The sequence below is a fragment of the Mesoplodon bidens genome (genome assembly GCF_964165515.1).
Source record: "Mesoplodon bidens genome assembly, chromosome: 1".
Lineage (NCBI taxonomy): Eukaryota > Metazoa > Chordata > Mammalia > Artiodactyla > Ziphiidae > Mesoplodon > Mesoplodon bidens.
In genome coordinates this window covers 191,341,277-191,353,468 of record NC_138176.1, presented here as the reverse complement: position 1 = coordinate 191,353,468, position 12,192 = coordinate 191,341,277, and the positions used below count along the sequence as shown (strand labels likewise).

Genomic DNA, 12,192 nt, shown 5'->3' with positions numbered 1-12,192 from the left:
GAAACTTCTCCCCTTCCAGTAGATGGTTATCGGTCTTGCTGCCATTTTAAAGGATTTAGCACTAGCTTAAGAATTAGGATCCCAGCATCACTAGGAGGACAGTTTATGCCAGTCACTTAACCTCTCTGGGCCTCCATTTCTTGATCTGTAAAATGGGATGATAGTATCTATTTTATAGGCAGATTTACCTTTAGGTCTGTGATCCATAAGTGACCATATAATTATATGCTTGATAGAGCCCTCAGCTGAAACTTTTATTCTTAATGAAGCTAGAATTGACCATAAATCTTTTTGTTTTCTTTCCAGAATATTGACAGTGAAGAGGACATGTTTGGTGACTATGATAGCTTTGCTGAAAACTCTTTTTTAGCTCAAGTTGATGACCTGGAACAAAAATATTTGCAACTTGCTGAACATAGGAAACATGCTACAGACCATGCCAGTGAAGATCTTTGTTCAGAAAGCATTAAACACAACACACTCAGCATTACTACTGTAGGCGACTGTACTGAATTAAAAATAGATGAGCACACGAAGAACCAGAGCAGGCATGAAGATGTCTCTGTTGATCCTGAAGCTGATGTTTTGTATGATATACCTTCTTCACAGGTTTTATTCTTTGAAAATTTATATAACTCTTCAAGTGATTTGGGTGATCCATCTACTGAAGAGAGGGATTGGAACTCATCCTCTCACAAGACTGTGAACGAGGAATTGCCCATTAATAACGTAGAGCATCCACAGCAAACTGATGAATCCTCTTCTAAAGTCAGAACTAGTTCAGATGTGAATAGGAGAAAAAGTCTTAAAGATCATCTAAAAAACACCATGACTGGAAATGCCAAGGCCCAAACACCAGTATTTTCTAGGACTAAACAGCTCAAAGAGACTCTTCTGTCTGAAGAAATTAATGTTGCTAAGAAAACAATTGAGTCATCATTAGATGACCTTGGTCCTTTTTATTCATTACCCAGCAAAGTGAGAGACCTTTATGTTCAGTTCAAGGGAATTGAAAAATTATATGGTAATGTTTTTTGCTGGAATGAAAAAAAATTACCATCATTACCGTAATATTGATGCAAATCAAAAGAAAACTGATGCTTCCATGGTCATATTTCTCCCCTTAAAACAAATCGAAACATCAGTCCTCTGAGCCTTCCATCCCTATCCTGCTGCTATTGAACTTCTTTCCTTCCCTTCGTGGTCACACTTCTCCAACGTGTTATCCTTGCTGCCTCCCTTTCCTCACTTCAGATAATTCCCAGTCCACTCCAACTCTGCGTTCTGTGCTGTCACTTAAGATACAATGACTAGGGGGTCGCAGCTCAGTGATAGTTTTAGTTCTTACCTTCTTTGACAGTTGCTTACCTGACAAAATTGACCAAACTCTTCTTGAAACACCCATTTCTTGACATCTTGACATTCCATTCCTGGTTTTTTTTCTCTGGTTGTCTAGCTGCTCCTCAGTTTTCTTAGCTAATGCTTCCTTAGCTGGCTCTTACTTTACTACCAAAACTCAGTTGCTGAAATTCCATTGACTACTCATATGTCTTGAGTGAAGGAAGTCAGTATTTGTAAAACTGACTGAACTGTTTAGTTTGATTAAAACTAAACATTTTTAAGGACAGCTAACATTAGGATTTAAGTACAAAGAAATAGTATTAATAATAATTCATTTGTAACATTTTTCAAAAATCCTGGGTCCTTGCATATATTTCAAATATGTGTCATTTTAGACAGAAGGGACACTTGCTTCCATCCCTGAAGAGCAGCCTATCATCCAATTACTTCAAAGTTATTTCTGAAACTCCTAAGTTAGTATCTTATGAACCACATGAAAACATGAGTTCGCATCTCAGGAGAAGACAATCAGGTTGGAGAAATAGGACTACAGGAAACAAAGTCTAATATAAGGCTTTACAAGAGTCTTAACAAATTCTAAATTGCAAGGTTTGCAGTTTAAGAGCTACAGGTGTATATTGCCCTTAAAGTAGATGTTAACTTTCTTCCCTCTGCTTTTCTCCTAGCACCTTGTTTTTTGTCTAATCTGCATCTCTTGCCAGAATGAGTGCCCTGAGCACAGGGCTCTATCTAACTCATCTTTTTCTTATGTGACTAGCACTGTACCTGGTACACCCTGGTAGGTTCTCAACTGCTGGGGTTTGTCAGCCTAGTTAGGAATTCTGGCCATGTCACTTAAACACAGGTTTTGCGCTCTGAGCCTTAGTTCCTGCTCTGTTAAAAAGGGATAATAATAATAGTTGTTTTTCCAGTTTTGTGTCAAGGACATGCCAAATTAGACGTTGGTAATGACTGTCAGTAATTATATTGATTGCTTCTAAGTAAGAACTTCAGTAAATAACTTTTTTTTTTGGCTGTGTTGGGTCTTAAACTGCGGCACGTAGGATCTTCGTTGCACCATGTGGGATCTTTTGTTGTGGCGTGTGGGCTTCTCTAGTTGCAGCACGCGGGCCTGGTTTGCCCTGTGGCATGTGGAATCTTAGTTCCGGACCAGGGATCGAACCCACGTTCCCTACATTGGAAGGTGGATTCTTAACCACTGGACCACCAGGGAAGTCCCAGTAAATAACTTTTTAAAATCTCTTTTTATTTGTAAATCTGGCTTAAGGATGACCAAGTTAAAGCATAAATATGTGTGCTGCTTTTCATTGAGCTAAAGCAATGCTTCTCAAAGTGCACTTCCTACTGCAGCATCAGCATCACCTGGAAATTTGTTGAAATGCACATTCCCAGGCTCCACCGTAGCCCTCCTGAATCAGAACCTTGGGGTGGGACCTGGCCATCTGCTTTAGTAAGTCCTCCAGGTTATTCTGATGTGTGGAAAGTTTGAGAGCTACTGAGTTAGAGAACTTCAACCTTAAACTGTTATTTTTGCTTCTTAAGTGTAGAATTATGCTTAATTTGTTTTATAGAAATGTTGGGAACTAAGTTAATGTAATTTTCTTTTAATGTGTGAAGATAGATGTTATTCCTAAATATTCATTATTTTGGTCATTTTATACTTTAAAACTCTGAGTTGGATAAAATGTGGATATGGTCAAGTTGTATTTTCACACAAACATCTGCAGTTTGATAACTAGTGGGTGATACTAGTCTGAAGTATTTTTTAATATTTAAGTATTAAATATTCAATTTATTTAAATATTTTTGAAAATTTTTAATTTAAGCATAGTTGATTTACAATATTGGTTTCAGGTGTACAACATAGTGATTCAGTATTTTTATAGATTATACTCCACTTAAAGTTATTACAGGGGACTTCCCTGGCAGTCCAGTAGTTAAGACTCCATGCTTCCACTGCAGGGGGCACAGATTCAATCCCTGGTTGGGGAACTAAGATCCCACATGCAGCACGGCACAACCAAAAGATAAAAAAATAAGTAAATAAAATAAAGTTATTACAATATAATGGCTGTATTTTCCTGTGCTGTAAAATATTGAGATACTTTTAAAGTAAAAATACATAGTCATTTGCAAATATTTCAGGCTGCAAAGAAATACATCATATGATTGTGCAATAATTCAGTCTTTACTCCTTGATGGCTCTTTGTTATATATAAACAACGTTATGGTGAACATCTTGCACATAACCTATATATATATATATACCCTCGCTTTTATTTCTGTAGGTGTAGAGTTCTACAAGCAATACTGCTAGATCAAAGGCAGTGTACAGTTTTATTTTTGATGCTGCTAGATTGCTTTCCAAAAAGATTGTAGCAGTTTATGCTTTCGTCAACCATACACAAAAATGCCTGTTCATGTCCACTCTAGTAAACTCTGGATTTTATGTGTGGGGGGCTTTTTTTTTGGTATTAGCCATTTGCATTTCTCTCTGGTGTGAAATGTCTTGTCATATCTTTTGCCCATTTTTCTAGGGATAGAAATGATGCATATTTTGAAGACTTTTGATGATCCACATTGTCAAATTTTCCTACAGAGTAGTTATACTAGTTTTCACATTGTTTTGGATCTGATGCGATCATTTTCATAAATTCCACCTTGCTAAGTTGTAGAAATTCTGGATGTTCTAGTTAATAACCCTAGTCTTTTATGGTTTAAACAGTCTCATCAGTCAGTTTAAGGTGGTATTCAGGTCATTCATACTTTAGCTCCCTGTGAGAGCTGATTGAATAGTCTTTCTTAGTTTGTGTAAAACCTCATACATTTTATTCCTCCTCGCCCTGTTTCCCTCTAAGATGGTATTTGGGTGAATGAGGAAGGGAATCTTACACAGTGTCCTTGTAGAACATAAGAGGAAGGCCTTAGAATTCACACAGATCCTTGAAGTGCCCGTTAGCCCCTCCATGTCCCAGGTGACATCTCTTGTCCAGCAGGTGCTGTCTGCCCTGTGGAATCGTAGACCTCGGCCCGCAGCTGGAAAGTAGGTGGGCTAGTTGCCCACCTCACTGACCAGGCCTGAACTAGAATGCACACCATGTATTGGGGATTTTGACAATTAACATTGATATATAGTTACATTTATTGCTATGAGAAGATGCTACACAGGGTAAGATTTGATTTTTTCTTCTTAGAAAACTGGGACTGTAGAAGGGGAAATTAAGGCTTTTTTTTTTTTCTTCCAATTCCACAGAATGGCAACATGCTTGCTTAACATTGAACTCTGTGCAAGAAAGAAAAAATTTAATATATTCCTTGCCAACAAGTGGTGGAAAAACCCTCGTGGCTGAGATTTTAATGCTGCAAGAACTGCTTTGCCGGCGAAAAGATGTTTTAATGATCCTACCATATGTGGCAATTGTTCAAGAAAAGGTGTGATTTTTTTTTTTAACAAGTGGTATTTGCTAATGTAATTTTGACATTCAGATATAAAAACTAGCATAAATATAACAACTTTTTATTGACTGAGAAAAGGTATCTCTATTAATGATGGAGAATTATTATTTTTAGGATGTGCTAATGCAGTGTGGAGTACTTAACCGAAAATCTCTTCTAATTACCTGTTTCAGAAGGGGTTTTATTTTTTTCTAAACCTGTGGATTAAACTCCATTTTACATGTTGTATTGATATTTAGCTTGCTTTTCCAAGCAGAAACTAACCAATTATTTTATCAAAATAAATGAGTTATTCTGATTTTTTAACATCAGAGGAGACACTTAAAATTTATATTTATATTATCTAGTTTAAAAGTGGCATTTATTTGCAAAGATTAATACATTAATTATGACATTTCTTATATATATATAGGTATGTATTATCTGTGACCTTGTTCCCATTGTTTGGTATTAAACACTTAGATTTTTTAAATTCCTGTGAACACTTAATAATTAGGGTTCTTATCTGATTTTTTTTTGTTTATTTTAACTAATATTCTAGATTTCAGGTTTGTCAAGTTTTGGTATAGAACTGGGTTTCTTTGTTGAAGAATATGCTGGAAGCAAAGGAAAATTTCCTCCAATTAAAAGAAGGGAAAAGAAATCACTATATATTGCCACTATTGAAAAAGGACATAGTCTGGTGAACTCCTTGATTGAAACCGAAAGGATTAACAGTCTGGGTCTGGTTGTTGTAGATGAGGTTGGTTACTCCATTTATTAATTTATCCACATTTTTATTATACTAACATTTATTATTATGTGGATCTGCTTAATACCTTTATGAGAATAAGTAATTTATTTTAATATATAGATAACAGATGAAAACATTTCATGCATGGTAATCTTTTTAAACATTTTTTATTTCTTTAATGTATCTATTTTATTTATTTTTGGCTGCATTGGGTCTTTGTTGCTGTGCGCGGGCTTTCTCTAGTTGCGGCGAGTAGGGGCTACTCTTCGTTGTGGTGCACGGGCTTCTCATTGCTGTGGTTTCTCTTGTTGTGGAGCACAGGCTCTAGGTGTGTGGGTTTCAGTAGTTGTGGCATGTGGGCTCAGTAGTTGTGGCTCGTGGGCTCAGTAGTTGTGGCTCGTGGGCTCTAGAGCGCAGGCTCAGTAGTTGTGGTGCACAGGCATAGTTGCACCGCAGCATGTGGGATCTTCCTGGACCAGGGCTCAAACCTGTGTCCCCTGCATTGGCAGGCAGATTCTTAACCACTGCGCCACCAGGGAAGCCCCCATGCATGGTAGTCTTAAATTCAGTTTTGTGTCAAGCATTTCTTGAGGAGTGAATATATGTATATATGTTCAGTTTTATAATAGTACTTATGAATTGCAGATGCCAGAATGTTGTCCTCAGGACAACCTCATTAACTTAAAATACCAGTGAAATAATGTATATGTACTCTAGTTGCCATAACGAAAATGCTTGAGTTATAAAGCAAAGATTGCTTCTTCATTTCATCCAACGTATGCTTGTTTTACATAGGTATTTTATGCAGATTTACTTTTCTCCCCCTTTTTTTTTTAAATTTCAAAGTTGCACATGATTGGTGAAGGAAGCCGTGGGGCTATACTGGAAATGACTCTAGCAAAAATCCTCTACACTAGCAGTAAGTATTCTTTCAAATGTGGTCACTAATTGATTTATAATCAAGAGACCTATAAAAGACTTAATTCTATCACTAGCTAGATTATGTAACCTAGAGTAAGGTACTTAAGCTTTCTGCCTTAGTTTTTATGTCCAAAGTAAGCTTATAAATTTTGTTGGAAGAATGGATGAGTGAGTGAAGATAAATGAAGTTAACATTTGAGGATGTCCCCTATCAGTATCCTCCACTTAGTAGCTATGTGTGCTGAGGCATGTGACTCAACCTCTCTTTCTTCATCTGTAAAATGGGGATAATAATGGTACCCACCAGATGGGATTGTTGTGAGGATTATATGAGTTAACACACGTAATGGACGCATTCAGCCATGCCTAGCACGTAGCACAATAAGGGTTTGCTGCTGTTGCCACCATCAGTATGATCATCATACCAAGAAAACATTGTATATAAATAGTCACTTTAAGGAGCTATTTTACAACATCAGATAGTCTTTAAATGTATATGAAATATTCTAAATATCTTCTCTATTATTTTTGATATACTATTGCAATAGCTTATTGTTATATTTTATAATAGTTTATATACAGAAAATTATTAATCATAAAGGTCAGATCTTAAGAATTAGTTTTAAAATTTTGATAAAAGTGGTATTTAGGCAGGTTGTAGCACTTTATAATCATTTATTAAAAAAATATTTATTTAGTACCCCCTGTGCATCAGGCCCTACCTTTATTAAACCTATATTTTAGTGAAAGTGAACAGATAATAAGCAGATAAACAAGAAAACATACGGTGTGTCAGATGGTGACAAATTCTATGGAAAAATATAAAGCAGAGGAAGAGGGGAAAATGATCATCTACTTGTCAAATCCAGTGTACACTGACTGTCCTTGTCTTAATTTCTCTTCAATATTTGATTATTTATCATTCATTTTTCCTTTGGATGCTGAAACATCATTCTGTCTTGGTTCCCCTACTATCTGTCTGTAAGACTGATCATGTGTTAGCATTGAGAGATAGCATAGCCTAATGGCTAAGGGCAGACTCTGGAGCTGGATTCAAATCCTGGCTCACTTTTAACTTTGTCTGTGACCTTGGGCAAGTTATAGTAACTGTGCCTCTTTTTCCTTATGCATCAAAAATGGGTGATAGTAATAGAACCTTCCTCACTGAATTGCTGTGAAGATAGCATGAGTCAGTCTTTGTACAGCATCTAGCATAGTACCTGCACATAATGGACATGTGTTTGCTACTGCTGTATACTTATTTGTCCTTCTGTCACCAATGCCTTACACTTAATAGATATTTGAATGAAAGGAATCTCTTTAGTTTCTCCTTTTGTTCTCCTTTGTGACACTGCTTTCTAAGCATATTCGTCATGTACATTGGTGTTACCATAGATTCCTCTTAGACTCTTCTCTTGTTTCTTACTTCATACAGTTTCTGCTAATTCTCATCCATACTCATGACTTCAAGGGCTCCTTGTGTTTGATGCCTCCCAATCTGTGTTACCAGCTTATACCTCTCTTCTGAGTAATATCATCTGCCAGATTAATACTCTGGTATTATACAGTTGACAGTTGAACAACACAGGTTTGAACTGCATGGGTCCACTTATATGTGGATTTTTTTCAATAGTAAGTACTACAGTACCACATGATCTGTGGTTGGTTGAATCCAGGGATGCAGAACTGAGGATATGGAGGACCGACTATAAGTTTTACATGGATTTTCGACTGCGAAGCAGGTTGGTACCCCTAACCCTCGTGTTGTTCAAGGGTCAACTGTGTTGGTATTTTTCTTACCTGCCCCCTCTTTCTCAAATCACTCAGGAAGAATAAGAACACTAAAAGGTTGCTAAAATTACTGTTATGATATACTAAGTAACACATTTTCCTCAATACTTTGGGTTTTTTTTTTTTTTAGAAACAACTCAAATTATTGGTATGAGTGCAACATTAAACAATGTTGAAGACCTACAAGAGTTCCTGCAAGCAGAATATTACACGAGTCAGTTTAGACCAGTATGTACCTAAGGTTTGGTTTGTTATGTATCATCTTCTATTTAGAAAGAAAAGTAGCAAATGTACTGTATAAAAATTCTAAGAGTAGTGAAGGAACATAATGCCACTCACCATGGCTAAATGGTAGCAAGTTTGTGTGTAGAGGTCAGGGATCTTGGCTTGGGTCAGTACTGTATGGGTAACACCTGGAACAGTGCCTGACCCATGGGCCTTCAATGAATATTTATTGAATGGAATTTTTCAGACCCATTTTGCTTTGCTACTTTATATTCTGTAAGGTAAATTTTTTCATTCAGTGAGAATTTAGTGATTCAAGTTATTGGCACATAAAAAAATTTATCTTAAAAGTTAAAATATTTTCAAATATTTATGCTTTGGTAGTTTTAATGCTTTTTTAAAATAAGTTAAGACTTCACATGGATTTAAATTTAAACTCCCCAATAACAGTATTCCTAAAAGACTTGAAGAAAGTAAATAAATGTAGTTCATAGTTATTCGAAAGTAACTTATAATGTACATATACTCTGTTTGTAGTTTCTGTGTCTAAATAGGCTTTCAGAAAATAATTTTTTTAGAATCACCAAATTTTAATTTGAAATTTAGTGTTTTTACATTTGCACCAAATATGAGAATTTTCAAGAGATATTTTCTGACCTTAATTGTCAAATTAGATGCTGTTCTTTTAAAAATTCAATGAGCTGTATTTACAAGCCTTTTTTGTCTACAAATAGTTAAATTAATAATTTGGTCATTTTTAGATTAAAACTGATGACTAATGAAGCTTTAAATCTTAAGGAATACCACAAATAACTCCTTAATAAAAAATAGAGTGTGAACACTTGACTCATTTATACTTCCTCTTGTGACACATAAAAGTATCTGATTTTCTTTTAGGTATGTGGCTATTCAATTCATAAGTATTTCTTCAAGGATATTAATCCCTGTTTTGATTTAAAGGGAAAAATAAACTTAGATGGGAAAGAAATAACTTCTAAGTTGAAGCATTCTACATACCTTAAGAAAAGCTAAAATTTTTGTATATCTTTCCTTTTTACAACATATTTTACAAAATTTGATACTCTGGAAAAAGAAATTTACATATGATGTTAATTGCAAATGTCCTTTTAATTCGAGGTTGAATTAAAAGAATATCTGAAAATAAAGGATGCAATATATGAGGTTGACAGCAAAGCTGAGAATGGCATGACTTTTTCACGTCTCCTTAACTATAAGGTAACCTTGATAATCCCTGAAGGTAAGGTTCCCAGACTTTGTGCCCAGCTTCCCTGGGGTACCACAAAAGAGTTGCATGGGTACCATGGGGTAGTTTAGTTGTTTCAGAGAAACAGCTGATGCTTGACAACTCTTGGACACCACACAAACTACTGGTTCAAGATAGGCAGTTTCCTATGTCAACATTAGATCACACTACATTATTTTCCTACGATATTGTATCTTTGTGAAGTTGGGGGGTTTTGCACTTACTGTAAGCAAATAGCATGTGAAAATCAATGTGGGACAGGAAATGAGGATTTCTGAGGTTTGGAAGACTGCAGGGCCCAGTTGTGTGCACATCCTGTTAGTGGGCTCTGATGGTTATTTAAGAATGAAATAAAAAAAATTTTTATTCAATTGATGTGTATTATTTATTTAGATGGCTACTAATTTGTGAGGAAATACATACTTATTAAGTTGTTTGGACCTAACTACCTAAGAATCAGAACTGTTAGTTATTTCTTTTGACCTTGGGGCTCCAGGAACCAAGAACGTTTGGAGACCTCTCCCATAAATGTTTATTCATTCAGCAACAGCAGCAAAACAAGAAGAAATATTTGTGGGCTGTATAGCTCAGATACTGGTGTATGAAAATGTTAATGTATACTATGTTAATGTTCTGTGATTTATGTGAAGGACATTAAAAGGGGAAGAAAGGGATTTTACAACAGTTTTAGAATTCTCTAAAGGTATATTATTCTAAATCTGTACCTTAATTAGTTTTCAGTAAAGTTGAAGGAAGTGAGGAGATTTTAAATAACTTTACATTTTTCTTCATGCTCTTTGAGTTCTTTGCATCTGCTTGATAAATATATTTTTTATTTCTGAAAATATGTCCTGTAGTATGATTGAATCTATGTTTTTGAAAACTGTTAGTAAAGCAGGAGGTTTAGCTTATTTATGCAGTTCTTTGACTATTATTAGGATCAGTCTGTGTTTCTCTCTGTGGACTTTTTCTGCTTCAGTGGAGATGGGCGTGCAATGGGGTTATTAATAACTAACTATTTTCACTTCCTTTATTTAAAACTAAAGACACCTAACGAAACCCTAAGAACCCGAGAGAAAAGTGGGACTTAACATTTTGCTGTTTAATATAGGTTGTATCTTTTCTTTTAAATGATCATATTTTAAATGAGAAGTTCAAAATTATGCTTGGTTTACTTACCTTTCAAAGCTTACCTTTTTACTTACCTTTTACACTGGTAAAATGAAAGGCTTTCATGGTTGCTAACTACCTTGTTCCTAAATCTTGTTGTGCAGTATTCTGATACTCTGAAAAAGATGGATCCTGATCACTTGGTAGCATTGGTGGCAGAAGTTATTCCCAATTATTCCTGCTTAGTTTTTTGTCCCACTAAGAAGAACTGTGAAAATGTAGCAGAAATGATATGCAAAATTTTAAGCAAGTATGTTACTCTTTTAAAAATATTGTTTCATTTTTATTATGATTTACATGCTGTATGTTCTGTTTATTCAACAAGCACTAATTACTTCTTGCAGAACATTATACTAAGTTGTTATAATAGATTCTAAAGGCCCTGACCTTGAAGAAAGTTGAACTGTGAAATTCACATATGTGAAATGGCCAGAGAAAAATTCTACATGTAAGAGAACGCTGACTAATATAATGGCTTGGCTGCACAGTGAATCATCTTGGGGCCTTTTTAAAATTTCAGTGCCCAAGCTACATCCAAGACAAATCAGAATATGTGGGAGTGGGACCCAGGCACCATTATTTTGTAAAGCTCCCAGGGAGAGTCCAACATGCAGCCAAGGTCAACCACTGGCCTACATGATCAGAGGACTAATCACTAATCACTGTGTGGATGAATCATATCTTCAGCTTAACTTTCTTTTAAATTAAGTACTGTTGCCTTTGTTTTCTTAGTAAACTTCACACTTAGGTTGTGTGGACATTTGAATTGAATTTCCTAAATAATTAAGAAATGTATTAGTTTGTAATTTTATACTATAAAATTTTAATGTTGGTTCTGTTATGTCATAGAGATAAGTATAAAATGAACTTAAGTATGAACAGTTTAGTTTTTTCTGTACCTTTTTGTCCCATGTGTAGTTTTATTACATTTTTCAGACTTCTTTTTGGCCCCTGAGCCAGTGCTATTTCACTGTTCACAGACCAGTATTATGGATTCTAATCTAGCCATCCTCTGCCTCCCCTCCCAAGCCTGCTGTCATCATGGATTGATCTAATACAGAGTTAAATTCATTGACTAGCACAAAGATGCAGATGTTCGGGATAAAGTCCAGGAGTTTCCCATTTCGGTAACAGAGTCTGCCTCTACATCTGCGATGTAGATTATAAAAACCTAAGGAGATTAAGTTATCATTGAGATATTCTCAGTAAATCAGTTGTTTTCTTAGAATAAGGTAGTGTAGCACTGACTAAGTGATGGGGAAATTTAGAG

The 12,192-nt window shown here is 35.5% G+C and overlaps 1 protein-coding gene across 4 annotated transcripts in view; it reads left to right on the top strand.

Moving 5' to 3' along the window:
- Positions 1 to 12,192, top strand: part of HELQ (helicase, POLQ like) — a 53,790-nt gene that overhangs the window by 1,110 nt on the left and 40,488 nt on the right. For all 4 annotated transcript variants that reach the window (XR_014015200.1, XM_081225883.1, XM_081225884.1 and 1 more), the window contains exons 2-8: positions 307 to 1,024; positions 4,616 to 4,794; positions 5,360 to 5,560; positions 6,398 to 6,470; positions 8,394 to 8,491; positions 9,626 to 9,724; positions 11,027 to 11,172. Coding sequence is in view for 3 of the 4 variants with exons in the window: in XM_081225883.1 (XP_081082009.1) it covers positions 307 to 1,024; positions 4,616 to 4,794; positions 5,360 to 5,560; positions 6,398 to 6,470; positions 8,394 to 8,491; positions 9,626 to 9,724; positions 11,027 to 11,172 (1,514 nt within the window). In the remaining variant the exon portion in view is untranslated. The remainder of the gene's footprint in view (positions 1 to 306; positions 1,025 to 4,615; positions 4,795 to 5,359; positions 5,561 to 6,397; positions 6,471 to 8,393; positions 8,492 to 9,625; positions 9,725 to 11,026; positions 11,173 to 12,192) is intronic.